General features: G+C 46.0%; 1 protein-coding gene across 9 annotated transcripts; it reads left to right on the plus strand.

Annotated features, from left to right (window-relative positions):
* The first annotated feature begins 565 nt into the window (after positions 1-565).
* Positions 566-27143, plus strand: Eif4e2 (eukaryotic translation initiation factor 4E member 2). Of its 9 annotated transcripts, none has more exons than NM_001347083.1 (8): positions 566-674; positions 6236-6350; positions 7575-7709; positions 11008-11112; positions 12505-12657; positions 12752-12888; positions 19058-19136; positions 24501-27143. In NM_001347083.1, the coding sequence occupies exons 1-7, from the start codon at positions 655-657 to the stop codon at positions 19101-19103; spliced, it is 711 nt and encodes a 236-aa protein (NP_001334012.1). In that variant the 5' UTR covers positions 566-654; the 3' UTR covers positions 19104-19136; positions 24501-27143. The 9 variants fall into 9 exon arrangements, with proteins under 9 accessions (NP_001334012.1, XP_006529737.1, NP_075803.2 ...); XM_030254745.1 differs by having other exon boundaries at positions 599-1150; positions 24501-26909; XM_006529674.4 differs by lacking the exons at positions 19058-19136; positions 24501-27143 and adding an exon at positions 19249-19430.

A 27143-nucleotide genomic window follows, 5' to 3' on the forward strand; every position in this document is an offset into this window, starting at 1 on the left:
CTGGAGTTACATCACCAACTAGGGAATTTATTCCTGTGTATGTGATGTGGTTTTGGACAGTCCTTAGGAGTGTGGGGACAATGACTTCAGTTGAGGAGGCAATGATGAGTGAGACCATCTCGGTCCTCAGTAAGTTTGTCACCCTGGTTCGACTCCCCCCACCCCCCACTTCACCCAATATATAGGGAAGGTCTTAATGTATCCCAGGCTGTCCTCGAACTCACTATGTTGGTTAGGCAGGTCTGGATCTTCCTGCTGCCATTTCCCAAGAGCCAGAATTGCAAGTTTGTTTGTAGTGCTCTCTCGTCCTCTCCAAACACCAAGAGCAAAGGATCAACTGCCAGAGAATACCATTTACTAAAGGTTACTATGCCTGACATTTTCCCCCTGGAATCCACGGGGAGGTTAAAGTGGATGGCCGGCAGCCTGCGTAGACAATGCTCAGTGCAAGCAGCCACACCAAGACAGCCCCGGTCGGAACAAGCGCTGTCGTCCCGGGCCACCCGTCCGGGAAAGAGGCCCCGCCCAAGGCCTGAGCACTGACGTTCCGCTGAGCGCCTCGCCAGCCAACCGGAAGTAGCCGGGCCCTTAGCGATGGGACCCGGTAGAGCGGAAGTCACTCCGTGAGGCAGTGGCGACAGCGGCGGCAAGAGGATGAACAACAAGTTCGACGCGTGAGTGGCGCGTGGCCGACCCCGGGGCCCCTTCCCCCAACCGTCCCCCGGGACCGCTCCCGCCGGGGCCGGGCGCGCCCTCAGCCGAGCCGCTCGCTCCCGGGCCGCCGCAGCCCGAGCCTTCCTGCGCCCGCGGGCCCGACGGGGCCGGGAGAGCGCGGCCGAGGTCGCCGGGACCCCTGAGCCGCTGGACCCCGGCGCGGCACGGGCCGGGGGAGGGGAGGCCGCGCCGCCCGGAAGGAGATTTTCGGACGCCCCGCCCTGGTGGGTGCGGGCTGCCGGCGGCGTGGAGGGGCGGGACCTCAGCGCTTCGGGTGTTTCCGCAGCCTTGCTGCCTTCTCTCTGAACGCGGCTTCCCTCCCGCACTCGCTCGGCGTCCTGGGAAGGTCACCTCTCCCTTCCGAGCCTCGATTTTGTCTTCTGCAAGCGGGGACGGTAACAGAGCCCGTGTCGTAGAGTTGGGCAGCTGCGATGAGGTAATGGGGCAGCCGCGCTGAGTACTGTGGCCTCTCGAGTACGGAATGCTTTTCATCTGAGATTCTTCCTGCTTCCTCCCCGACCACCACCCTCCCTTCATCCCCCACCCCGTCCCTGTCTTTCAACTCTTAGTGGCTGCCCACCCCTGCATTCATCTCCAATTCCCGCAGCGAACAGTTGGGAAGTACAGAGAAGAAATATGTGTTGGGGTGGGGGATGGGGGGGTGAGAACATTCCCCTCCTAACGATTAAATCTTTTAGCATTTAAAAGTAATTTTCGTTTTCATCTAGCCCCACTTAAGTTAGTGTTTCACAAGAATTGTATCCCTGGGTAGATTGCAGTGCTCCCTCCTCTCTATGGTTTGTAGTGATCAAATCTGGTTTATCATTCAAAGGCCTACATTTTTAGTTTTAAGCCCACCAGCTGTTTGACAGTACAAAAGTCCTCCAGTCTGAGCCATCGATCTCACCTCTGTAGTGGTTAGGACCGGAAGGACCACATCACGCTCTGCAATACTTAGAGGTACTGTGTAAAATGCTGAGCATGAGCTGTGAAGGGAAAGTGGACTCACTGATAGGTGGTGAAGCTGCAGGTTTTCAATACAGTGAGTTCAGAGGTGCAGACTCAGGAAGTACTGGGATGGGGATTCCAGTTGTACAGCCAGCTCTTCCTTAGGTTTTCATGGTGGCTGAGTGAGCTCTGCTTCTTGAGAAAAGACCTGATGTCTTCTCCACCTTGCTTATTAGCAGAGTCCAGCAGGATAGAGATCCATTGGTCTCCTGTCATAGGCCCTGCAATACCTAGCTTCATACCTGCAGCCCTTCCTCCCTTCTTCTCCTATTGGAACAAATCAAACTGCATCCTAAGAAGATAGTTTTTAGGTTGCCTGTCTTGAATAAGGATGGTTATGTTGGCCACTGTCGTCGTCACTGTTCTGTTGCTGTTGAAGAGATGCCATGACCAGGCAACTGTTTTTTTGTTGTTGTTGTTTTTGGGGGGTGGGGGTGGGGTCTGAGACAGGGTTTCTCTGTGTAGCCCTGGCTGTCCTGGAACTCACTCTGTAGACCAGGCTGGCCTTGAACTCAGAGAAATCCGCCTGCCTCTGCCTCCCGAGTGCTGGGATTAAAGGTGTGTGTCACCACTGCCCGGCCGGGCAACTCTTATGACAAGTTTTTTCTTTTTCTTTTTTACTTATTTATTTAACTAACAAGGCCACACACCTCCTAATCCTTCCTAGCAGTTCTGCTCCCTGGTGACTAAGCATTCAAATATATGAGCCTATGGTGGTCATTCTTAGTCTAGCCACTGCAGCCACCCAGAGGCATCCCTGTGGATTTGTTTCCTAACTTTTTAGGTTAGCATAGAAAGTAGCAGGTTCTATTAGGACACCTTCATACTCAGGCCATTACTTTGTTCTCCTTCTTCCCTGCCCCCACTGGACTCGCTGTGGTCCCTCTCTAGCTCGCTTTTTTTCTTCTAGCTGTCCCCCAAGTCCCTATTGCATGTATTATATTCCTCTCTATTTCCCACTAGCTTCTTCCTAATAACTCTGCAAAAGAGATCTTGGCATGTTTTCTGATAGTTAAGGAAAATGAGGCTTTTCAAGGTTAAGTAACTAGTGCAAGATAGCCTAAAGGGCCAGCTCAGGCTCACTCTTCTACTTTGTTCAAGTGTCTTTATCAACATTTGCTGGGTGGTTTAATTGTTTATAACTATGAGCTGTTGTAAAGAGTAGGGTCTTTTAATGCCCTCTTCCTCCTTCTTCTTCTTTTTTTCAATTATTTATTTTGTATATGAGACACTGTCACTGTCCTCAGACATACCAGAAGAGGCCATTAGATCTCATTACACATGGTTGTGAGCTACCATGTGATTGCTCACATTGAACTTAGGACTTGGAAGAGCGGTTAGTACTTTTAACTGTTGAGTTATCTCTTCAACCCCACCTGTCTTCTAACTTTGCAATAAAGGACAAAAATAAAAGCTTGCTTTTATTTGAAATTAGCAATTAAAATGGTACCCTTGTCCCTGGTTTTGGTTTTGTCATTTCAGATTTTCTTGTGAAAACCCTGCAGTTTGTAGAATGTTGCTCCTTATTTGGAGTCTGTACTCTTTATAACATCTCCCCAGAATTTTCCAGAATCATTCTCAAAGCGTAGTCTCCAGTGAGTGCAGTAGTATGATCTGATGGACACAGATTAAAGAGGCCCTCTAACCTCCTTTAATATGTGGGCTCTGCCTCTAAGTGTGACCAAAGCTGCTAATAGCTTTAAAGGGTGGTCATTAGACTCAACAAGTGGTAAGGTCTCATTGCCTTTCATGTTATTAACATGTGAAACTCTAAGATGCCCTCTCAAGAAGTACAGCCCCAACTGTGATAAACTTGGTTTTCAGGTCCTGGGTTTTGGAAGGCCAGCCTTGATTTGGTTCCTATTTTATATGGTTCTCTTTCTGTCATTAGCTTTTGGCCTATTTTTAAGTGTTTCTAAACTACCTAATTTGATGTTTGGAGATCCATCCCTTAAACATGTTTGTTTTATGTTCGTGTGTGTTGCTAGAGATAAGAGTGGAAAATTAAAGTTCCTCCCTGCACAGAATTTGCCTAGTTCGGACGGTGTTGGGAATTACCTGGACAGGAACTTGGAAAGCTAACCCAAGTGTCACTTAGTCTGAACATGAATTGGATAGGTTAGCCTGCAGAGTGCTGCTGCTTTAAGCCAGGAAGAACCGATTCTGAAAAGCAGGCCTGCCTTTGCTTAGGTCTCTGCTTATGTGCAGAGAGGAGATGAAAGCAGCCTAGGTATGGGGGCACACACTCTTAAAATCCCAGGTAGACGAAGCTCTGAGTTTAGTGCCTGCCTGGTATACATAGTGAGTTCCAGGACAGCCATGGCTACATAGAGAGACCTCTTTTCATAAGATGTGAGAGAAAGGGAAGGGGGGGGCAGGAGAGAGAAAGCAATGTTTATTGGTAGAGTCCTTGCCTTCTGTGAAGGAGGTGCTGGATTTTATTACCAGCACAGCCAAAACTAAAATAAAGGTCAGGGCGTAAAAAGACAAAATGAAGTCCATTGAGGTTCCTATTTGCTGGCTTAGAAAGGAGTCTGAGATGGCTTCAAAATGATAATAGCATTGTTTCTTCTCTGCCTTAACTGTTTTTGTTTTCTTTTTGTTTCCTAGTAGTGTCTAAAAGAAAACCACTAGAAAAGAAAGGAATAGAACACTTTTCTTGGGCTGGCAAAAATGAGAAGTCCTAGGTGACTGTCCTTCTTCAACCAAACTCTAGTAAAGTGACTTTAGAGGCTGTAGTAGGAATTAGGAGCTGAAGAGAAAACAAAAGGGCTTGTGTCCCTAGATGAGACTGAAGCAGTAGAAAAATCCATGAGATATTCTTGTTCAAATGAATGGACACAGCAGGGTGGAAGGGGTTCATTGGGAACAGGCAGGGAATGTTTGTAGACATGCTAACAGAATGGCCCTTTGCACCTAGTTGAGCCTTTGTATACCTTATCTCTCCTCAGTTCTTGGAGGACAGGTACTCTGGTACCCGGTGAGCTGCTTGGTAAATGTTGGTAATTTTTAATCCATGGGTCTTGTGTCCAAGGCAGGCTCGACTTGAAAAGGAAACCAAGCAAAACAAGTTTAACCAAGGGAAAGGAAGTTTACTAAGCACTGGTGATACCTCTGAGCAGCAGACAGATGGCAGTGTCCAGCTCTGCTTGCTCATCAGTTCCAACACCTTTCTCTTTCTGGATTGCCTATTCCTTTTGCTCCGAGTCTTGATTCTTTCATGGACCCTAAAGCTGGCCTAGCTTCTAAATTCTTGGTCTTTGCTCTCTTGGATGAAATCAATGTAGAGAGAGAATTCTTTATTTTGAAAAAAGGTTCTGAGGCCTAGGTTACTAGGCAGACCAGACTACCCTTTGCTCCTATGCCTTACCTAGTTGGGTCTTGACCAGGGTGGGGATGGGGAGATCTGTATCACAGGGAATGGCTACATGAGTATCTCTTGCAGTATGGCTGCCTGTTAGGCAGAGCAGGTACCCCAACACATGACTTATTCATCCTATTATTTATAGGTGTATTTTATACATTAGGTATTAAAGATTCCAGTGTGTAGGTTCCCGTGGTTGAACTCAGTCTGCAAGCTTGGGCACAAGAGCCCTTACCCTCTGAGCAAGCTGAGCAGATTGAGCAAATGCACTTTTATCTTTGTGCACTAACATGCTTGTTTTTGTCTGCATCTGGTGGGTCATAGGTGGTTTCATGTTTGACTCTACTTATGAGACAACATATCCACGCCTCCTTTTGTTTTCATTTAGCCTTTATTCTGTGTCATCTTGTTTTGGGTGTCAGTGATACTGAGATGAAGTATGATATTGCTCTAAAGAAACCTCAATGTCTTGAAGAAGAAACAGGCAGGAAGGATTTGCACCTTGAGCTAGAAGCGAGGTGTTTGCCAGTGGGAAGAGTTGTTGGAGAGGAGACACAATTTCTAAATTTTTGTGAAAAGCACTTTGTGTTGTGTGCTACTCTAGAGGATAGGTAATTAGGAAGTTGGCAGTGGAGCATCTTAAGGTTGCAGGTTCAATAACAGACTCACACCTAGAAAGTGTAGAGGATGGATGGAGAAGAGAGACTGACATCAGACCTGCTTATAGACTGATGATGACCTATTTGACTGGAGAAGGATAATGGCCTAAGGTGTGGAGTGAGGACAGCTAGGAGAGAGATGGGAAGGAGCAGTATACAGATGGGCAAGTTTAACTTTCAGATGTCAGGGGAATTATTTGTCCAGAAATTCTCATTACGAGTTTGTCTTTGATAACAAAAAACATCTCTTTAACTGCTTTGTTATGCTGTTGGAAAACAGAAAGCTGTTCGCTAGAGTTCATGGGGTAGCTAGTTTAATAGTTTTTTTTAATAGTTTTTTATTTAATATTCCTGGTTTGCTTTTCCTTTTGCCTTTCAGATATGCCTCACAGGCCTGGGATTCAAGTGACTTGGGCTATGACCTTGTGGCTTTGTTAGGTAACTCAAATAGTTTAGTCATGGAATGACATTATTTTGCTTTCCTATGTAGCTTAAAAGATGATGACAGTGGAGACCATGATCAGAATGAAGAAAACAGCACACAGAAAGATGGTGAGAAGGAAAAAACAGACCGAGACAAGAGCCAGAGCAGTGGCAAGAGGAAGGTATGTTTGGGGTGATGATACAGGTGTAGTGAGCCTTGGTTATCTCATGGAGTCTCTCTATAGCAGATTCCCTCTTTTGGAATCTCTGATTGTTCTTAAAACAAGGTTGAGGGGGCTGGACAGACTTCTCATCCCTGTGCTCTTGTGCACACTCTCAAACCCATACACAAGAAGATCAGGGACTAGGATGTCACTCTGTGAGTGGTATATATAGTATAAGGCCTTGAGTTCAATCCCTAGCACTGAAGAAAGAGGAAAGGTATGGAGAGGGAGCAAGAGGGTAAAAAGGAGGAGGACATGGGTCACTGGGTGTGGTCAAAGCCTGGTAGAGATGTGTGGAAATGTCACAGTGAAATCCTTAGTATGCCAGTCTTTAGTAGTGGATGTTGGGGAGGTGGTACTGGAGTGGGCATATGTTGAGATAATGAATACCCATCGTGTTATGAGAAAGGCAGAAAGTTGTGTTACAGCAACTTAGAATCAGCTAACTAGCAAAGAGTATACTGTGTGAGCAGACTTCAGAAGGTTGCAAATAATTGAAATTATGGTATTATTTTCAGTTGTGAAGGTGATAAAGAAATACACTTTAAAAAAAAACAAAAACAAAAATCCACAGTCTGGTTGTGTAGCCCTGACTAGCCGGGAACTCAGTCTGATAATGAAGATGATCTCTGACAGTTTTCTGTCTCAGCCTCCCAGTACTAGGATAAAGATTGTGCCACCACATCTGGTAGGAGTGGCACTGTAAAATGTTTATTAGGAATCAGAGAAATGGCTCATCAGGCACAGGCCTGATGATTAAGTTCAATCCTCAGATCCCACAGTGAAAAGGGAAGAGCCAGCTCTCTGAATGTTCTCCTTTGAGCTACACACCATAGCATACATGCTCTCACATTCTGTCTGTCATACACATGCATGATAGTAATAAGCATAATTTTAAAAATCAAGGTGCTGAAGAAGTGACTTAGTAGTTAAGAGCATTGCTATTCTTCCAGAGGACCAGAGTTTGATCCTCTGCACCCATGCCAGATAGCTCACAAACCCTCCTCTGGCCTCTGCAAGCACCCATGTGCACGAATGCATGTGTGCATGTATACATACACAAATAAAGTATATAAATGTGAACATAATATAAACAATCCAATAAAATGGCCTCTCAGCATTGTGACAATGAAGTACAAGTTTGCTGTGACTGTGAGCTAATGTTCCTTCTGCACTTCCCAGGCTGTTGTCCCTGGACCAGCAGAGCATCCCCTGCAGTACAACTACACCTTTTGGTACTCGAGGAGAACCCCTGGCCGTCCCACCAGCTCGCAGAGCTATGAGCAGAACATCAAGCAGATTGGCACCTTTGCCTCTGTGAGTACTTAGTTGTTTGCTGAAACATCCCTTGGTCTGGTGCTCCTACCAGCATTTCTGTTGCTGTGTAGCTCCTTTCCTAGTAACCTACTAAACACTCTAGTTTCTTTACTTGGCTGAGCTGTTTCCCCAAGGTCATGTTTGTTCAGTCCTTAGGTCAGTTGTTAGACATCCATAGGTATGTGCAGGTAATTTATGTGTGGGAATGGTAGCTCTGATCAGAAAGGCATATACAAAAATTAAAAGGGGTTTGGTTTGAGGATTTTTATTTTTATTGTAGCAGATATTTATTGAATCTTTATATACAGAGAGTCATAAGAGAGACAGTTTCATTGTTTATATTATCTGTCCTCATAAAATTGGATTCTGATAAAATTATTTTTGTGGCTGCCATCAATACAGTTGTTCAGGCTCCTCACCCCAGCCCACCCTTACCTTCCCTCCTGTCTCTTTACTACATTTGTAAATGTGGAGACCCTGAGTGCAATTAACACCAGTATTGTCTTGTTGACCAAAGGTTTTCCTGCACCCCTATATGCGATAGACATGTTTAGTCTCTGTGCAGAATTGGTTTTCTGACAGTTTTTGCTGTGTAATACGAGGCTGGTCTGGATCTTGCCACAGTTCTGTCTTAAGTGCTGGGATTATAGATGTGAGCTAACACACAAGCCATCAGTTTTGGTTGTCTACTATGTGAGAATGTTAGACCAGTTTCCAAGTACAGTTGCATTGCAGCCTTTATGTTAGGAACAATTGGTTAAACATTAGGATCAGAGAAGGAGCTGGGAAAGGCATTTCAGGGTTCTGTTAAGTTACATCCCCCCCCCCCCCTTATAACATTAAGAGGTTTGCCATCAGCACTCTCAGTATTCAAAATAGAGCCTGAAGTCTGCTGTCATAATTCATGGCATTAGGAAATGGTCTGTAGTGGAAGCAGTTGGATCTCTTGAGTTCAAGGCTTCCAGGTATACAACTAGAGCTACTCAAGAAACCCTGTCTTGTTGAAAAACCTTAAAGGAAAAATAGAAAGAAGGAAGGAAGGGCCTGTGATACTAAATCCCTTCCGGAGAATAATGATAACGTGAGGCTCTTCAAATCCAAAGCTGTAGTTCCAGTGTTTTGTTTTTCAAAGTTTCTTTTCTTCTTTTCCCTCCCACTACACCCTCCCCTTCCTTACCTTTTTAGAAACACTCTCATTATGCTGGCCTAGAAGTCACTATTATAGACTAGGCTGGCCTTGAACTCACCAAGGTCTTCCTGCTTCCGCCACTATTATCTGGCCTAAAGGTTTATTTTTCACTTTTGTTTACATGTTTGGGTATATATGCATACGTGCTTGTGGGTATCTCAGAGACCAGAAGAGGATATTGGGTTCCCTAGAGCTGGAGTTAAGGTGGTTATGAGCCTTCTGCTGTGGGTGCTGGGAATCAAACTCCAGCCGTCTGGAAGCATAGCAAATGCTCCTGACCATTGAGTCATCTCCTCAGCCCCCTCAGATGGCTTTTTTTTGTTGTTGTTTGTTTTTCCGAGACAGGGTTTCTCTGTGTAGCCCTGGCTGTCCTGGAACTCACTCTGTAGACCAGGCTGGCCTCGAACTCAGAAATCCGCCTGCCTCTGCCTCCCAACAGATGTCTTTCCAAAACTTGCACTGTAAGCCACAAGTAATATTTCCTGACATGGAGTAGAGGCCCAGAGAGGACCTCTAAAGCCATTGCAGCTCATGTTCTCATCTTGAATTCAAGAAAGGATCCACTCAGCACAGAGCCAAGGACCAGCCCAGATTGTGATCGTGTTTGTTTTGCAACAGGGGCTTGCTAGATCTCAGCCTGGCTCAGAACTTGTGATTCTTTTGCCTCAGCTTCCTTGAGCCATAATCCACATTCCTGGCACTAGAATGCTGCTCTTGCAGATTCCCAGGTAGCTCATGACTTCCTGCAGTGCCAGCTCCCAGGAATCTGATATCTTTTGGCCTTGTGGGCATGTGCACATAGACACAGATAGATACACATAATTAAAGATAAGATAAATCTTTAAAATAATAAGACATCTTTCAAAGTTTAATGGTTGTTTCTTTTTATTTATTTGTGTGCATGTGCGCATGTGCCCTCCCACCACCACCACTACCACCACCACCCAGAAGCCAAAAGAGGATATTAGATCCCCAGATGTTATAGTTATAGGCAGTTGTGAGCCACCCAGTGTGAGTGCTGGGAACCGAACTCAGGTCCTCTGGGAAGAGCAGCAAGTCCTTTCAACCCCTAAGCTATCTGGATTTCCAGCCTCTGGGCTTTTTGTTTGGTTGTTGTTGTTTTTGTTTGTTTTCTATGCAAGGTCTCACTATGTAACTCCATCTGGGTGATCCATGTCCCCTAGCTCCTGAATACTGGGATTATAAGTATATAAACATATTTGAAAGAAAACTATAAATCTAGTTTTCTTACGTTCAAGGTAAATAAAGAAGAGACATAATCTTTCCAGCTGAGAGGAGGGGTAGAAACTCTAGATCTAGTTCAGCCTGGGCTATAGTGTGAGGCCCTATCTAAACAAAATAAGAAAATTAGATTTGGCTCTACAAGTATATACATGTGAGGCCTTGTGTTTCCTGACATCCCTCAGTATAAAAAGTTTTCAGTTGTGCAAAGAGCTGGCGCTGTTATTACATGAGAGGTGGTACTTGTCAGCGTGGCCTCCTTTGCCACCTCAAGCTGCTAATGGAGGCCAGCAGTTTTCATAAACTGTTTTTTTAGATTTTAAATATTTTATCTGTATTAGTGTTTGGCTGAATGTATATCTGCATCACATGTGTACAGTGTGCATAGTCTGAAGAAGGTATTGGATCCCCTGGAACTGTCACTCACAGATGGTAGTGAGCTGCCACATGAGTGCTAGGAAATGAATCTGGGTCCTCTGGAAGTTAAACCAGAGTACTTGGCCCTGAGTCAGCTCTCCCGCCCAGTTTATCCTTGTATTGAAAGTGTTGTGCGTTGTGTTTTATTTTGTCTTGTTTTGTTTTTCTTTGATTAAACTGTATTAGTCAGGCATGGTAGTGCAAGCTTGGGAGGTAGAGGCAGGAGGTAGGTCAGTTCAAGACCAGTCTGGGCTACAAGAGACCTTGTCTTAAATAAATAAAAACCCTATATGATAGTCTTCTTTCTACCCTGCTCCAAATGAAAATGTATCCCCTAAAGAAGGTACCTGAGGCAGGGTGTCTCCCATGTTTCTGTTCTCAGTAATACAGCTTTGTGTGCATTCAAAGAAGAGATTAAAGTCCTTGTACCCTTGGCTCTTCTTTCTACAGGTGGAGCAGTTCTGGAAGTTTTACAGCCACATGGTACGTCCTGGGGACCTGACAGGCCACAGTGACTTTCATCTCTTCAAAGAAGGGATTAAACCTATGTGGGAGGTAAGGACTGGTGTCTCTAGCTGCTTTTAGGAGCAGACTCATTTTTCTTTATCTATTTGCTTTAAATTTAATTTTAAATTCTGCCAGGGTTAAAAGACTTTTGAAGTTTTCTCTCAAAGCTGTAACACTATTTGATGCAATTGTATGTGTTCATGGCTTATGGCTTTTCTTAGTCACTGTTGTATTGCTATAAGAGGCACCATGACCAAGGTGACTGTTAAGAGAGAAAGCATTTAGTTGGGGCTTGCTTTTAATTTCAAATATTTAGTCCATTGTCATCATGGTGGGTAGCATAATGGCATGCAGGCAGACGTGGTGCTGGGACAGCAGATGAGTGTCTGGATTTATAGGCAAAGGATGAGACCCTGGACTTTTAAATTTTAAACCTCAGAATCCACCCCCAGTGACCTACTTGCCCTAGCAAGAGCACACCTCTTAATCTTTCTAATTCTTTAAAATAGAGCTACTTCCTGGTGACTATGAATTCAAATATATGAGCCTTTAAGGGCCATTCTTACTCAAACCATCTTAGATGCTGTCATTCAAATGGTGCTATTATAGCAGTAAAAGTTTTCTTTAAATGCCCTGGTTCCCTTAGAACAAGTCTGTGTGCATATGTATGTGCAATGCTTTTGCTTAGTAGATAGAGGATTAAAGTGGCAAGAAAAAAACTCTAGAAGACCAGGAGTCTGGAAGCGAGCTCTGTGATCTCTTTGAAGAGCTGTTACTTGACTGCATTCTGGAACAACACTTCTACTCCAGGGCCAGAGCATTTTTCTAAGAAAAAAAAATAACTGTTCTAGAAAATGTGAAAAATCTTCCCTTCCTCCTGGCTCAGTGAGACCTGTTCCTCCCATGCCCTTAGCATCCTTCTGCTTTACGTATTACATGTTTCCCTCAGGCCCAGCTTAAGTGTTCCCTTGGAGGTTTCTGCCCTATGCTCTCACCATCCTGTGTGCATGCTTACAGTAGTACTCATTAGGCTGTGTGGCTGTAATTAATTTGTTGTGTATCTCTACTCCATTGTGCCTGTGCTACGATCTGAGCTTCTACCTGTGTACTTGGTACTTAGTGACAGTCAGATTTTAGCAAAAGGTGATTATGGTCTGTGTTTGAAATATATACCATTTCACTGTGATTCCTGAAATAATTCAGATAAAAGTGGATTCTTTTAAAAGATCTATTTAGTCCTTTTAAAAAATTATTTAAATCAAGGATGCCTGCCTTTTTTTCTTGCTTTTTTTTGTTCCCTGTTTCTTCTCTCCTTAACATTGAAATAATGTCAAATTGGAAAGTGGCCAGACTTCACTGGTCTTCAGAAGTATTCTTTGGTATTCAAAGATGACATTGTGGACCAGTAGTTTAACCTTGATGCTTTCTGTCTTTCTATAGGATGATGCAAATAAAAATGGGGGCAAGTGGATCATTCGACTCCGGAAGGGCTTAGCTTCCCGCTGCTGGGAGAATCTCATCCTGGCTATGCTCGGGGAGCAATTCATGGTTGGGGAGGAGATCTGCGGGGCTGTGGTCTCTGTCCGCTTTCAGGTAAGTCAGTCTAGGCCAGTGCTCTTTCTTGTGTTGCCGCTGTTGTCTTTGCTACTTCTGGTTGGTTTGATAATTCACTCTGTTCCTCCCTTAGGAGGACATTATTTCTATATGGAATAAGACTGCCAGCGACCAAGCAACTACAGCCCGAATCCGGGATACTCTTCGGCGCGTGCTTAACCTACCTCCCAACACCATTATGGAATACAAAACTCACACCGACAGCATCAAGTACGTGTTGGGGGGCTTGGGGGGGACAGGTCCCTGAGCTTAGCAGGAGTAGCTCCATAGTTGGGCCCAGATGAATATTGTCATATATGACACTGACTTGTGACATAGGGACATACCAGCCCCCTCCAGGGCTTTGGCCACTTGAAGTTCCTGTTAGTGAGGCTCCAAGGATCTACCAAGGTGCTATGGCGCAAAGGGCCCTTCTGCAGAAACCCAGTTTTCCTACCTGGGCTGGTTTCTTTTCTATAGGCTGTCTTGTCTTTCTTATGCTAACCACTATTTTAAAATGAAAGACAAAGCTCTTTCAGAAGTTTCTCTTGGCTGTTTTAAAAGACAATTACTGAACAATAAAATCCTCTTCCCTGCCCACCCTGACCCCACCTTTGCATGTCTGTTTAACCTGTTAGCTTTAGTCTGTACTCTTTGTCTTGGGAAAGTGACTTCTTTTTATGAGTGGTGACTTTACTTTGTATGTATAGATCTGGAGTCTAGGTGAAGTACTGTAGATTGTGAGAGAGGAGAAGGGAGGGTAGAGACACAGGAAAAAGCAGCTTTGTATCCCACTGAAGACAGTGAGTGCTCTCCATATCAATAATCACTGGTGAGGGCTTCTCCTTCAGGGACAGTGACAGATGAGATCAGGTCATTATGAATAAGTTGTGGGAGTGGCTTCCAGACTGTCTCATAGGTGGAAGGAAAGCCAGCCATCTGGAGTCAGGTCTCTTTATGTTTATTGTCTCCTGTGGCCCTGAGCCAGTATGTGCCTTTGGCAAGTCTCTACAACTCTGCCTCAGTGTCTCCAGCTATAAGATGGGAGTCCAGAAATAAATAGTAAGGTTGTGGTTAGGTTGTTTTAATCTTAATAACTGAAGGTCCTCAGAGCAAGAACACTTACAGGACCAAGTATCATTGTTGTCATCATTAGTACAATATCATCATCCTGCCATTCCTATTCAAGACTAATAGTCAGACGGTGGTTGTCATCAGCAGGCAGACTCTGTGAGACTCTTTCCCACGTGTTCACATATGATGTCGTGGTGGAGTTCACTTACACCAGCTAGGTGCCAGTTTTTGACTGGGAGTACTGCCATGGGCATTGGTCCTATGTCAGATGGCTCTGACTCCCTGGAGCCACCAGCACTCATTTGCCATCTGTGGCCCTGGTTGCTTGTCTCAGTAGTCATGTGTCAGTACTGTTTTTCTTAGAGCAGGTCTGTCTTACACTCTGCTGCAGGACAGAGATAGTGTCTGCCCTCCTGCTAGGTTTAGTCTAAGCTCATAAGGTCTACATCTTTCCCTAGGATTCTTGTTTGCTGGATTCCCATTTAACCTGGTTAGGAAAGGGAAAGGATAGTTTCCATTCACTCCCCACTGTTCTCCCTTTCTGATACCTGGAGACAGTTCATCTTGACTTGTAAAGTCCCATAAACAGATCCTTCCAGGACCTAGGAGCCTCTGGGACTCCTGCCCTGCAGCCGTAGCACCCTCCTCAAGACCCAGATGCTACTTTCCCTTGCTCCCCACTCTCTTTCCTCTCCCAATGAGCTACCTTTTGCACTTCCACTAGAATGCCAGGCAGGCTGGGCCCCCAAAGGCTCCTTTTTCAAAACCTCTGGAAGCCGCGATTGAATGTGCCATGACCCTCTCCCTCTCTGGATGGCACCATCATTGAAGCTGGCATCATCGGAGTCTCTTGTTCTGTTGGCGTGCCACCTGGAAGACCCTTCTGTCCTGGACAAGAGGAACGGAAGAGCATGTTATCCTTTGAGAACAGGCTGACAGCAGCAACTACTACAACAGCTGAGATCACAAATAAATGGTGCTAAACCAGCTTGTCTCATGCTCTTGCTCTTTATGGTGCATCAAGATGTGGCCTCTGGATTGACTGTCACCATTTTCAAGGGATGGCACACAGACTTCTCCATGCAGGGCCATTCAGGGAACACAACTTCATAGCCACAAGCCCATTGTGTAGTCACATGGTACTTTATTCCGGGACTGTTGTGGTCTGACATTAAATAATGAGGTGACGTCTAACTCAAGACCCAACTGCCTGGTGCTCAAGTGTACTAGTTTCCATCCAGTTAGACCAATGGCTGGCCCAGAGTGGCGGCTGAGTTCAGGTCCAGCTTGAAAGTCTCTTAAGGTTGGAAAGGGGTATCCTTGGCTTTTCTTTGCTAACTTCCATTTGCCTTTAGTTCATAGAAGTCTCTTGCTTGGAACTAAGCCCTGCTTCTGTCTGTCTGTGGCCGCACATACATACTTTTTTGCTTTGTGCTAATGGGGTATTCTCTCTGGTGCCAAAGCTGCTTGGCAACCTCCTCCGTTTCCTTGCAGAGTAGATTGTCTTCCTCTTTGGTAGTCTTGCTTGGTGAGAGCCCTTCATTCTTTCTAGCCCAGGGTTACTGTGCCAGGCTCTAGGGTGAGAGGTGCCTTCATCTTGGGGTGGGGGTGTGCAGTCGCCTGTGAGGTAATCTGAATGTACATGTGCTACCCTTGTGAGTACTATGGCTTTGGCTTATATGTGCGGGCAGCTTGGCTTTTAGACCATTAACCTGCATGGAGAGTTTCAACAAGCTTTGTTAGCCATCCCCAAAACTAAAAATTAAAAAGCATTTTTGTGAACCCTGGGTTGTCTGAATGGAAGGTAACTGCAAGGTTGACTTTTCTAGAGTGCTTCGTCCAATCTGACAGCAGCACACTCCTTAACTCTAGCTGGCTGACTTAGCCCTAGTTGTGTGCCCAGGAGTCCACAAAACACAATGAGACCTTAGGCTAGGTATCCTGGGGGTACTTACGTCATTACTGCTTTATCACATTCTAACATGTCTAGAAAAGAAATTTGCTAAACTGCAGAAAGCCTGTCAGATGTTGGCTTTCTTGGGCCTTCTGCCTTATCTTTCACTGGGAGGTACACATGCATCGTAGCTGCATCAGCAAGCTCGATGGCACGTTCCAGAGCTAGAGAGTATCAGCAGCAGACTGAGCTGAGATCCCCTTCAGATCCCAGCTATGTGTGAGATGTCAGTGATGCTCCTGCCTGGGTCTGCTTCTTGTGGGTTTTATTTGAGCCAGTGAACAGCATCTACTGAGACTTGAGGAAGAGCCAGCAGTAATGATGGTTTCCCAAGTACTCTGGAGATCAGGGCTGCTAATAAGCAAGGGCATGGTTTGAGGAGTGGTTGAGCTTCACTCAAGCATTCCTCCAGCTTGCTGTTTCAGCCCAGTTTCTAGTGTTCTTCACCTGTCCGTCTTTCCAGCCTTCCCTGGTCACCCTGCCTGTTGCCATTTCCTACAGCACACCTGGATGAACCAAGAAGTAGCTGTTGCCCCACAAAGAGGCCACTTTGCTTGGTCCTTGTGTTGCTACCTGTCCCTAAGAAAGATAAAGCTTATTCACTTGTTTGTATCAGGTCACAGCTCTGGAACTTGCCATGTAGTCCTCACTGGCCCCCAACTTCACCTCAGACTGCTGGGATTAGAGGTGTGAGCCACCATGCCAGCTCTCATGCCCAGCTTGTGGCTCCTCTGAATAAAGCAGATTTGAGTTTTCATAGGTTTGGGTCCTTACATCAAATGGCTCACAGCATCCTCTACTTGGGGGGGGGGGGGGGGGGACTCCTACCACAGACAGAATTCTGGGACCACTAGGGTACTGCTGCCACAAAGGCAGTTAACACAGACAGCACTGTTGTGAGAAAATTGCATCTGGCCTGGGATGGCAAAAGGACCCTCTTCCCATAATGGAGCACAGTGCTGGAGAAGCTGATGGGAGTTCTCTGCAGAGCGTAAGGAAGAAGGGAAGAGAGAGGCCAAATTGTGGAGTCTTCCTTCACCTGGTCTAGCTATCATTGTATTTCAACATTGAACTTTAATATACAGATGAGGGCCAGCTCATTCACTGCCTTAGTTCAGTCATAACCTGGTGGTCCTGGGCCACTTTAAACTTAGAGCTGTCTGACCTTGCATTGTGTGCTATATATACCCAGACTAGCAGGTGGCTAAACCCCTTTCTAGTGAGGGCTGGCTGAGAGCAAGGCACTGGTGCCTGTAGGCTTTGGGTGGAGATTAGAAAGCAGGGAATTACAAACAAATGAGATCTGGTGAGATAGGATCAGTGGACCTTAAAGAGTCTTTCTTGCTGTCACTGGAATCTCCTCAGAATTCTCAGTGGGCTTTGTTCATCTCTGGTGTGTTCGTTTCTAGACACTCAAATCATAAGGCAATTTTTAGGATAACTTCCTCTTTAAAAGAAGAGCATTTTGAAGTTACCTGATGTGCTTGGGCTGCCGAGTGGAGGGACAGTGACTAGACATTCACACCTGGCTGGCCTCTGAGGACAGGAGTGGGTGCACCATTGCTCACGGCCACGTGCTTTATTTCCCTGAATCCATGCAAGGAAATTTCCAGACCCAGAATCTTCATGTCTAAGCATAGAAAATAGGAAGTCAGTTTAGTGTGTCGTGTACTAGAGGAACCTCTTCAGCCTTCCGGGTCTTCACCCAATGAACCATTGTTAGGCAGAGTTAGTAGGGACTGGCCCTTCTGGAAACAAAGGGATAAATGAGATGGACTTCAACCCTGCTGTGTGACCTTGTTGACCTCTTAGTTACTTAAAGTAGAAATTAAATCTTGCTGTTAGGTTCCCAGGTCATTGTCCAAGTGTTGGATTTTTACTTGTCTTCATTGAGAGTAAAGAGGGAAGCCGCCTCCCGCATCCCTTAGGAGCCAGAGAACAGCTCATCACTGTGTCTCCAGAAAGAGCTCGGGAATTGACAAGTTCTGGCATACTTCTTTAACAGTCTTAGGTTTTCCTGTGAGCCATTTGTCATAAAATAGTAGCTTTTCTGAAAATTAAAAAAAATAAAATAAAAAAGCTGCTATTCTATAGAATAGCATATATAACGTACATTGCCTAGTCCTTTATTAATAATCTTACTTGATTTTGAGACGTGGTCTCCCAGTGTAGTCTTGGCCATCCTGGAATTCACTATGTTCCTGTGTTTCCCAAGTACTAAGATTAAAGGTGTGTGCCACCTTTGAAGAAGAAAGCCTACCTAGAGTGCCTGGTAATGAAATCTACTTTAGTACTAAAATATCAAATGTGTAGTGAGAGGCGGGGTGTGTTGTCACTCAGTGCTGTTGCTACCTTAAGCCAAGAAGAGAGTAATTGCCTGGCCTGTAGTGTAAGCCTTTAATCCCAGCACTAAGAAAGCAGAGGCAAGCAGATGTTTGTGGGTTTGAGGCCAGTCTGGTCTACAGAGCAAGTTCTAGGCCACCATTAAGTTTGATACACAGTGCCCAGGAGAGTCACTGCTTTCAAACTGAAAAGTGGGTAGGGCAAAAAGGCGAGAGAAGTTAGGGTTCTGAGAGCTTCTGGACCCCTGGAGGAATCTGATTTTCTCCTTCATACAGCAGCACGGAGGCCTGTTTGTGGGACACTGGCTGAGCTGTGAGTGCATGCGTGCGTGCTCTCACACCCCTAGCTGCTTCCTAGTCGTAGTTCTGAGTTGTGTTCCTCACATTTATGGTAAGCAGCATGGAAGCTGTAATGAGCTCTGTTAACTGAAAATGCTAGCTGCCAGGGCCCACACATCTTAAATCTAAAGATAAGACTTACCCAGGTGCTTTCAGAAGCAGGTAGAATCTTAGGTATTTACCATCTTGAGTTTAAAAAAGCTAGAGTCTTGGAAAGGTAAAAGCAGAGAAGATGACATATTGCTGGGTTGCATCTTTAGACAACATAATGCTGGTGGATCCTTGGCTGTACCCTGAGGCTCAGGCCTGGTGAAGAAATGGTTTCTGCTACCTGGTTCCCAAACCCAGTGCAGCAAAGGCAAGAACTGTTGCCACTTGCTGAAGCAAGATGGAAGTATTTGTGGACATGGCTGAGCTTCGACTCTGACTTCAGTGACCGCGCCTTCGCTGCTGTTGAAGGAGCACTGGGAAGTACTCAAGGGAGTAGTGAAGGCTAGACTTCCTAAGTAAAACAAGCTGAAAACGACAACTACCTGCCATCTAAGAAGAAAGCCTGCTGGCCCTCACTCTTGACTCAGCTCCTGTTTCCAGTCAGCATGGAGGGATCGAGGTGGGAGGTGGGGTGATGGTGTCTGCTCTGTTCTAAGCGTTTGATCTGAATGTGCTGTTGTTTTTGTCTCTGGTTTACCAGGGCCTGGGAGGAGTTTCATGGCCTGGTGAACAGCAGCGGCCGCTGATCGGACGCTCCCCCTCTGTCTCTCACACTCAGGGTAGGGCCTTGTCTACCTTCTCTGTAACCCCATGACATACCTCTCAGCTATAGGAACCCTCTCCCCAAGGGGATGCCCTCTTCCCATTTGCCTCCAGCCTTGCCTCTGCCAGCATTGCACCTCAGGGAACCATGAGTTCCAAACTATGTCTCATGGTTAACCCCTTAAAGGTCACCAGACCTCATGCTTCTACGTTCCCGCTTGGCTCCGTGCACCAACAGATCTGAGATATCTTGAGATGCTAACATGTCATGAGAGTAAATATGTATCATATCTTCTTGTTCAGTTCAGATACTTCCCTTTTTTAAGCCATCTGCCAATGTTTTATGGCCAGAGGGCAGTTCCGTAGGCCTCTGTATGGGTTAGGTGAGAGGTACGCCTCTTGTTTGCTGTCAGCTACAGGGAAACAGTCAACAGACAGGTGAATTTCAGGGCTTCATAAGAGACCAGGTCAACATGACAGAGATGGGCCCCAAAGCAGGGAAGGCGGGGCCAGCTCCAGCATCTGCCTGCCTGAGTATTTGTACTTCATCAGGGGAGTGTCTGGCCCATGTCTGTCTCTAGCAGAGAAATTTGGAGAAGTTTAGCTGAAATTGAAGCAGTATTTTTCTCAGAGAGAGCCTCTTCCTAGACCGCACACTCCATATGCCTCTGTAGTCGCTGCTTGAGAAGCCCGCCTACACTAGGAAGGAAGTAAAGGTTTTCCAGACCAGGAGACCTGCCGCCCTCAGATGAGCTAGAAGAGGTGACACTGAGGAGCAGGAGCAGGTGAATGCATGGCTGAGTGCTCTCTGGGCTGCAGTGATCTAGGGTGACCAGCTGCAGGGTTCCTGAAAGTGGATGGTGTTTCCAACCCCCTGAGTCTCTTTGTAGTTCACCGCTGTGTATGCCAAGCTAGCTGGTCCAAGAGCTTGCAGAGCTTGTTCTGTGTCTGCCTCCCTTATGGCGACCACAGACTTGTACCACCCCGCTGGGCTTTTTACATGTTCTGGGAATTTAGACCAAAGTCTTTATGCTTATACAGCAAGCACTGGCCCACTAAGCTCAATTTTGTTTTATTGAGACAGCGTTCATGTGGCACAGGCTTGAGCTCATTGTGTGATTAAGATAACCCTGAACCTCTGATTCTGATCTTGCCTCCACCTCCTGAGGGGTGGGATCGTACACAGAGCTCCCGCTCCCCCTCCCTTCTTTATAGTCTGATTTTGTTGTAAATTAGGTTTTGTCCAGGTGTAGTGCTTTATACCAATACTCTCAACAATGAGAAAGCTGAGGCAGGAGGATTGCTAAGAGTCTGAGACCAGCCTGAGCTACACGGTGAGTTCAGGGCCTGCCTGAGTTATGTTGAAATCTTAGGTGTCCTCCCCTGCCTCCAGCCCTGCAGCAAGTCTTTACAATAGAAACTTAAAATGACTTCCTTAGCAGACACTACATTCTTCCAGGATACTGTTGACTTGTTTGGAGAAGTCATAGTCCTTAATAATTACCACAGTATATTTTCTCTCTCTGTGGCCCTCCTGGGCTTTATGCCCTTGCTGCTTTAGGTGCTCCTGAAGCACGGGCTTAGGAGTCTGTGAGGAACATTCTAATTTATACCCAAAAGACACACACACACACACACCCCACATTGGTGGGGGTTACCTCACCCAGCTTGAAAGCAAGCCCCTCCTCATATTTCACCTCTGTTGTTTGGGGTTTGCTTTTGGTGACATGGTCTAAGATGTAGGCACCTTCTGCACGGACACCTTAGCTTCTTGTCCCTTTCTTCGAATGGATTCCCCTCTACCAATCGATCATGTTCTGTAGAGAAATTTGATAGAAAAACTGCTATTTAAATAATTCTAGCCAGACAGGGTGGCATACACCTATAGTCTCAATATGGCAGAGGCAGGAGTATTAGTGAAGTTCAAAGCTAGTGTGGGCTACATTGTATGACACTTGTCCACACCCCTGTAAAAGAGTGAGGAAGATGGGAGCTCATACATATAGTCCTAGCACGTGGGAGGTGGAATCCCAAGGATTAGGAGGCCATTGTCCTTACAGAGCAAGCTCAAAACTAACTTGTGCTGCATGAGACCCTGCCTCAACACAAAAAATAAAAACTCCTTACATGCATACATCTTAAACTTCAAATATTTTTCCCAAGTTACATGTTTTATATGTTCGCATAATCTATTATTTAACTTTCTTTATGGAACCAGGCTTGTAATAAAGTACCGCTAAGTCAGAAGGAGCGGATCCTGATTACCTGATGACTAGGTTGGCATGGGCAGAGCAAGGGGTTGTTGGCAAGTACAGCGGTCATGGTGGTTTAGTAGATGAGATTGAAGTACACTCCCTTTGAACCTAGCTTACAGTTGTGCTGAATCTTCAGGGAGAGAAGAAGAAGCCAAAACTGCTCACCAGATTAGACTGCTCATAGCCAGGGGTAAGGGCAGGCATACTCAGGATAATAGGCCATGGTGACCTCCTCTCCCATGCCACTTTACAGAGCAGAAACTTGGGTGGCCCAGCACTCACCTGAGGACCCAGGGTCACATGTTGCACCACGGAGCACGGGTGCACACAAGACACTCCCAGAGAGAAAGACAACCTGAGAAAACCACTTTGTCCCTCTTCCCAAGGGAGTTAATTCCTGCCTCGGACCCTTGTTTCCAAAGTTAGAACTTGAATTAAAAAGTGATTGATTTGAAGCAAAGAAAATTGGAAAGTTGTTTGAGTATTTGGACAACAGTTTTCCCGGAGGTAACTGGGAATATGAACTTAGGAACCAGTTTGTGTGGGAATCTCTAGTGTTTCTGGGATCTCAAGACAACATAACTTACGGTCAGAAAGATTCTTCCGATTGCCCCTAGAGCTATGGGCCTGGGTACTCAGGTGTCCTATATACTCAGCATATATGTCCTATATACCCTAAGCGTATACATCACAGCTAGCTGCTGGTGTTTTGCTGTTGAGGTGATTGGTTGGTTTTTGTTTTGCTTTTTTCTCTCGGTGGTGTTTTGCTTAAGAGCAGAAGCAGAGATGGGTGTGGTGGTGCTCGCCTGTAGTCTTAGCACTCAGGGACTAAGGCAGGAGGTCCAAGTTTGAGGTCAACCATGTCTACATAGCAAGTTCCAATTCAGCAAGGATCACATAGACAGATCCTGTGATCACTGCAGCAAAGGTAAAGAAAAGGACAGAAGTGCAGAAGCAGCCACTGAAGGCCTCTGACACTTCCTGCCTACCATCTTTCTTTCCCTGTCACCTAACTTCTTGCTGTATAGCTGGGGCCTGGCTGAATGTAGTTCTTAGAGAGTCTAGGGAAAAACATGCCTCAGGCTAAATTTGGAACTAAGTGTTCTAAACTTTCACTGTTTCTAGAAAGCCTTGGACCACAGCCATGGAGGTCCTTGTGCCATCCACCTGCTTCCGACGGTCCTGACAGAGCAGGCCACCTACCTTCACTGCTCTTTGTTTTCCTGTTTGTTAACTGCCTGGGAAGCATCTCCTGGGTTCTGGCTCTCCCACTTTTCTTCCTTTTCCATCTTGCAAATTGACTTCCAAGTGACAGGAGGGACTGCTTACGTGTTCTTACTAGGAAGAGGCTCCTGAGGGGAGTGACTAGAGCAATACTGATTGTTGAAGGAGAGTGGGCAGACTCTGCAATGGGCCTGCATAGAGTGAAGCCATTTCTGGCCCAACCCTAGCACAGATCAGTATTTACCTGAACTCCTCTTTGTAGCCCCTCAGCTGTGCTGGATCCAGAGCCTCCACTACCCACCTTATCCAGGAGACAGACTCTTTTTCACCTCTCTTCCTGAGTTGACAAGTCCTATCACTGTCCCACCTTTCTGTTCATCCTTCTTACAAGAAAGATAAAGTCAAGCTTTATCTGGGCATAGATGCGGCTCTGAGAGGGAGAAATGGAGCAGAGCAAACTTCCTGTGAGGTCACTTCAGTATGTAGCATGTGTGTATAGAAGAGGTGTCATCTGAAATGCAGACTTAGTGACATAGCACACCAGCTAAGAGTTAAGAAAGAACCCCTGGACATCACCTCCTCTTGCTTTCCTCTGTGGTACCACTAAGATTCCATAGCATCTTTCATTGGCCTCTGTCACTCAGAGGAAGCTGTCCTTTGAAAGGTTTGTATACCATTTTAAAAGACGGTTGCCTGTTAGCCTTGTGTTCAGCTCCTTAGATGAAAAAGTTACAAAGGTCATAAAGTTGATAAGGGTCAAATGTGTCGGAAAAGAGCCAGTGGACGTGGGCAATCATGTCCGTTTCCTCCAGTTTCCCTAGAGCAGCTCACCCGTCTCTTGCAACAGAACAGTTGATGTCTGGTTGTGGAACTCTCAGTCGCTTGCTTCCAGCAGCCAGTAGCAGGTAGGACTGATTGGCCATATGGTTGCCTGAAGATATATCCTCCCTCTTTGGTGTTTATTTACTGTGGACCAGTTGCCTGGTTAAACGTAGCAGTGTCAGCACTTACGACCACTGCACTGCAGTGACCCTTTACAGTGAACAGGGAATTGACCTCAGAAACCCGAATAATGAGTTTGCTTCAGAGTTCCCAGCGAATTTAAATGCAAAGCCCTGGGCTGGGACAGAGACTGCTTGAATCTTAAATTCCCCAGCCAGGAAACCCTTGAGATTTTTGAGAATCAGGTGGTGTGACCTGCTGAGCCGTGGCTAGATATTCTAGTGTGAGGAAGGTTGTCAGGGCTGCCTGCACACAGTAGAAGGCACATAAGACACACATTGGGAGTACCCCACGTTCCCATGTTCCTCTTTCAGGGAAGAACTTTCTGATTCAGGGTACCAAGGTACACTCTGGAGATGCAGTTCTGTTTTAAATGGGGCTTGTGGGTGTGGTTGGATTTGTTTATTGAACGGTCTGATTATGTCTTCCTCCTCCCTGTTTCACCTGCCCACTTGCCATTGGGTCCCTGTTGTCCTGCCTTATGTAACCGTGTGTTTCAGCATTTCTTAAAGTTTATATATATATACAAACACATGCATATATAGCCTTTCTTCTCTCCCACCTTCACTGAGGTTGGCTGTTGTGTATCAGATTGTCAATTGATCTTGGAAATGTCTCCATATAAGCTCCTTTTTTCTCTTTAAGGTTGCAGTATACCACTATGAGAATGTGCATGCATTAATATTTCACCTGCACTGGGGGAGTTACTAACCTTTTACCTTGCTAAGCAACAGGCTGGAAGTTTTTGCACGGACTTGGAAGGCAGGCTGCTGTTTGGCTTTAGACTGGCAGGGAAGGGCTGGGTCTGGAGAGCTGGTCAAGTCCTCCCCCATATGTGTGTGCTCATATCTAGATGGCCCATATATTGAATACTCTATTTTCTCCCATTTTCTCTTTCAGGGACAATTCAAGCTTTCGAAATACAAAAATCACATTGTGAAAGCGCACAAGCTGGCAGTAATCCTTTTCTCTTTGTGTGTTTGTCTGAATTGGATGCGAGGCTCAGGCAGTTCTTCTGTCTGTTCACTGAAGGGGTGTACCTAAACCATGGGCTCCCCTTCTACACTCGTTCCTGGAAGACGGACTCTGCTAAACACCTTCCAGCATTGCTGACCTTATAAAGTGGGAAGAATGGGGAAAATGTGACTGTAACAGACAAACACTTTTTGGTGGGGTTCTGTGTGGGAGTGCAGCTGTCTTATTGCTGTGTACTATCCAGATGCCTCTTGGCATCCTGCTGTACTCACCTGCTGAGCGAAGGACTTGATGACCGACCATATGTATGTGTCCGGTGCTGGGTCTGAGCTGAGCGTTATCAGTATTATGAATGCTTGCACATCCAGGAACAGCCTCTGCTTAGAGTTGAAGAGAATCAAATGTCTCTTCCAGCTCTACCGTTAAGTTATTGTGTGTTCCTCTCCCCTAAGCCCACCACTTTGAACAAGTGTTAAGATATGATGACAGCCTAGGATTCTGTGTCCTTTGCGCCTTACACCTCCAATGGGACTCTTCTTCTTGGGCACTGAAGCACTTAAATTGTGATCCCAGGCAGCACAGGTTTTGCTGAGGAGAGCTAAGGCATCTGCCCCCTAAGACAAGCTGGAGAAGAATGCAGTTCAGTGAGAAGCCAGATCATAGTGTAGGTCCCACGTGTGGGGTTGGGCTGAGGGCAGTGACTGAAACCAGCCTCCCATGTGAGCAGGACTTGTGTGGTGAGCATGCCCTGTCGGGCTTGCATGGCTGTCATGGAGGAAGCAATGGCTAGTTAGTGCCACATTAAAACAGTGTGTAGAACCCACAGTGCTGAAACAAATAACTGAAGAAATGGCAGCCTTGCTGAGTGCTTTCATTTGATGGCTGTGTCTGTAAGCTGTGGTTGGAAAAGACTTTTGGTCCTTGACACCTGGATGTAAACAAATTGTCCAGATCCCTCGATGCCCAGAAGGCTCCTCCAGGTGTGTCTTCATCAGAGAAGCAGACTTTGGGAGCCTGAGGCCAGAAAGGTCAAGAGTACCCAAGACCAAGGAAGAAATGGGCAGTTGCAGCAGCTTCAAGTGCTCTGAACTGGGCTCTTGTGAGCCAAGATGGCGGTACCTTAAATTAAGGCCTCTCTTTAAAGCATATCTGAAGATGAAGATGCTGTTACTCTGAAGGTAACAGCATCTCCTCGTGTCCATCACACTCTTCCAGCTTTCCAGTCACTGCTGGTTGGGAATGCCCTCCCCTGAAAGAACAACACGGGGCCAAGAGGGAAGGTGTTTCCGCCGCGGGTAAAGCCATCTGAGAAGAAAGTCCAACAGTGATTGAAGCTCCAGGAATCTGAAGAATGCATTCTGGGGTGGTTGTGAAGGGCCCGGCAATACCAGAGCATCATTGGCTGTCAAGGAGGCAAAGGCTGCCTCTAGAGGCTTGATGAAGCAGGAGGCCTCCACATTTGCCTATGCTCCTGTCGCCTCGAAATTTCCAAAGAGCAGACATTTGGACTTGCCTTCCTTTGGGCATCTCTCTGGTGTGTGTGTGTGTGTGTGTGTGTGTGTGTGTGTGTGTGTGTGTGTGTGTGTGTCTGTGTGTGTGTGTGTTTGTGTGTGTGTGTGTTTGTGTGTGTGTGTACGCGTGTACAATGTGTTTATGAGTGAGGCCTGTGTCAGGTCTAGTGGTCTGGTTAGATGTTTTGTTTGCCCTTTTAACCTCATTTGTTGAGATATTTGAATCTCTTGTGTTTTCTAGAGCTATTTGTCTTTCCCTGTCCTTGGTCTTAGTATTTGACAGTTGGGTTTTTTCCCTCCCATCCAAAGTGTGCTCATTAGAGGGGCTCTAACTGTTGGGCAGCAGCTTAACCCCAGTGTTCTTCCAGGTGCTCTGCCTAACAGCTCAAGGGGAAAGTGAACACTCAGTTTACCCAAACCCACTTCTTTTCAAGCTAGCTGGAGAAGTCTCTCCATTTATTTTGACTCCACAGGCCTCTGGTAGGCTGAGATACCAGATAGTTATGGTTGTGGTATCATCTGTTCCCCAAACAGGAGAGGCCTGCCGGAGCCAATGTGACCAGCACGATAGTTGCTGCTAGACACCACTCCTCTCAAGAGCCTTTCTCCTTTTTTTTTTTTTTTCCCCACGTTTGTGTATTTTCCCTGTGACACTGGCAATGGGGTACTTTTTCATCCAGAGAAAAACTTGTCAGTGCTCCCAAGAATGAATTTCCAGGGGATTGCGGGAGGGGAAAGAGCAGGGGCTGTGGCAGCGAGTTTTCGTGTTGCACTTTGAGAGGATTGTCTACTGCAGTAATAAATGGAAAGTATCAGCAAGAGAGCAGGCTGTGGACTTGTCAATACAAGGGAAGTGGGACACTGGAGGGTGGGTGGTCCTAGCTCTGTCCTGGTCTCCATTTGCACTCCAGACTTTGTGGGCAGTTATAGACAGCTGGCAGCACTGGCAGATTTAGTACGAACATAGTCTCTATTGCTTTATTTTTTTCTTTCTGAGAGACAGTTCCATGTAGCCTTGTGTCATTAAACTCGTAGCATGGTAGAGGTTGATTTTGAA

Source organism: Mus musculus, chromosome 1 (assembly GCF_000001635.26).
Source record: "Mus musculus strain C57BL/6J chromosome 1, GRCm38.p6 C57BL/6J".
NCBI lineage: Eukaryota > Metazoa > Chordata > Mammalia > Rodentia > Muridae > Mus > Mus musculus.

Coding starts and splice junctions, on each gene's coding strand:
- Eif4e2 (XM_006529674.4), top strand. CDS start 655: ATGAACAACAAGTTCGACGC. Junction 6,351..7,574: donor AGAGCAGTGGCAAGAGGAAG/GTATGTTTGGGG, acceptor TGCACTTCCCAG/GCTGTTGTCCCTGGACCAGC. Junction 11,113..12,504: donor GGATTAAACCTATGTGGGAG/GTAAGGACTGGT, acceptor GTCTTTCTATAG/GATGATGCAAATAAAAATGG.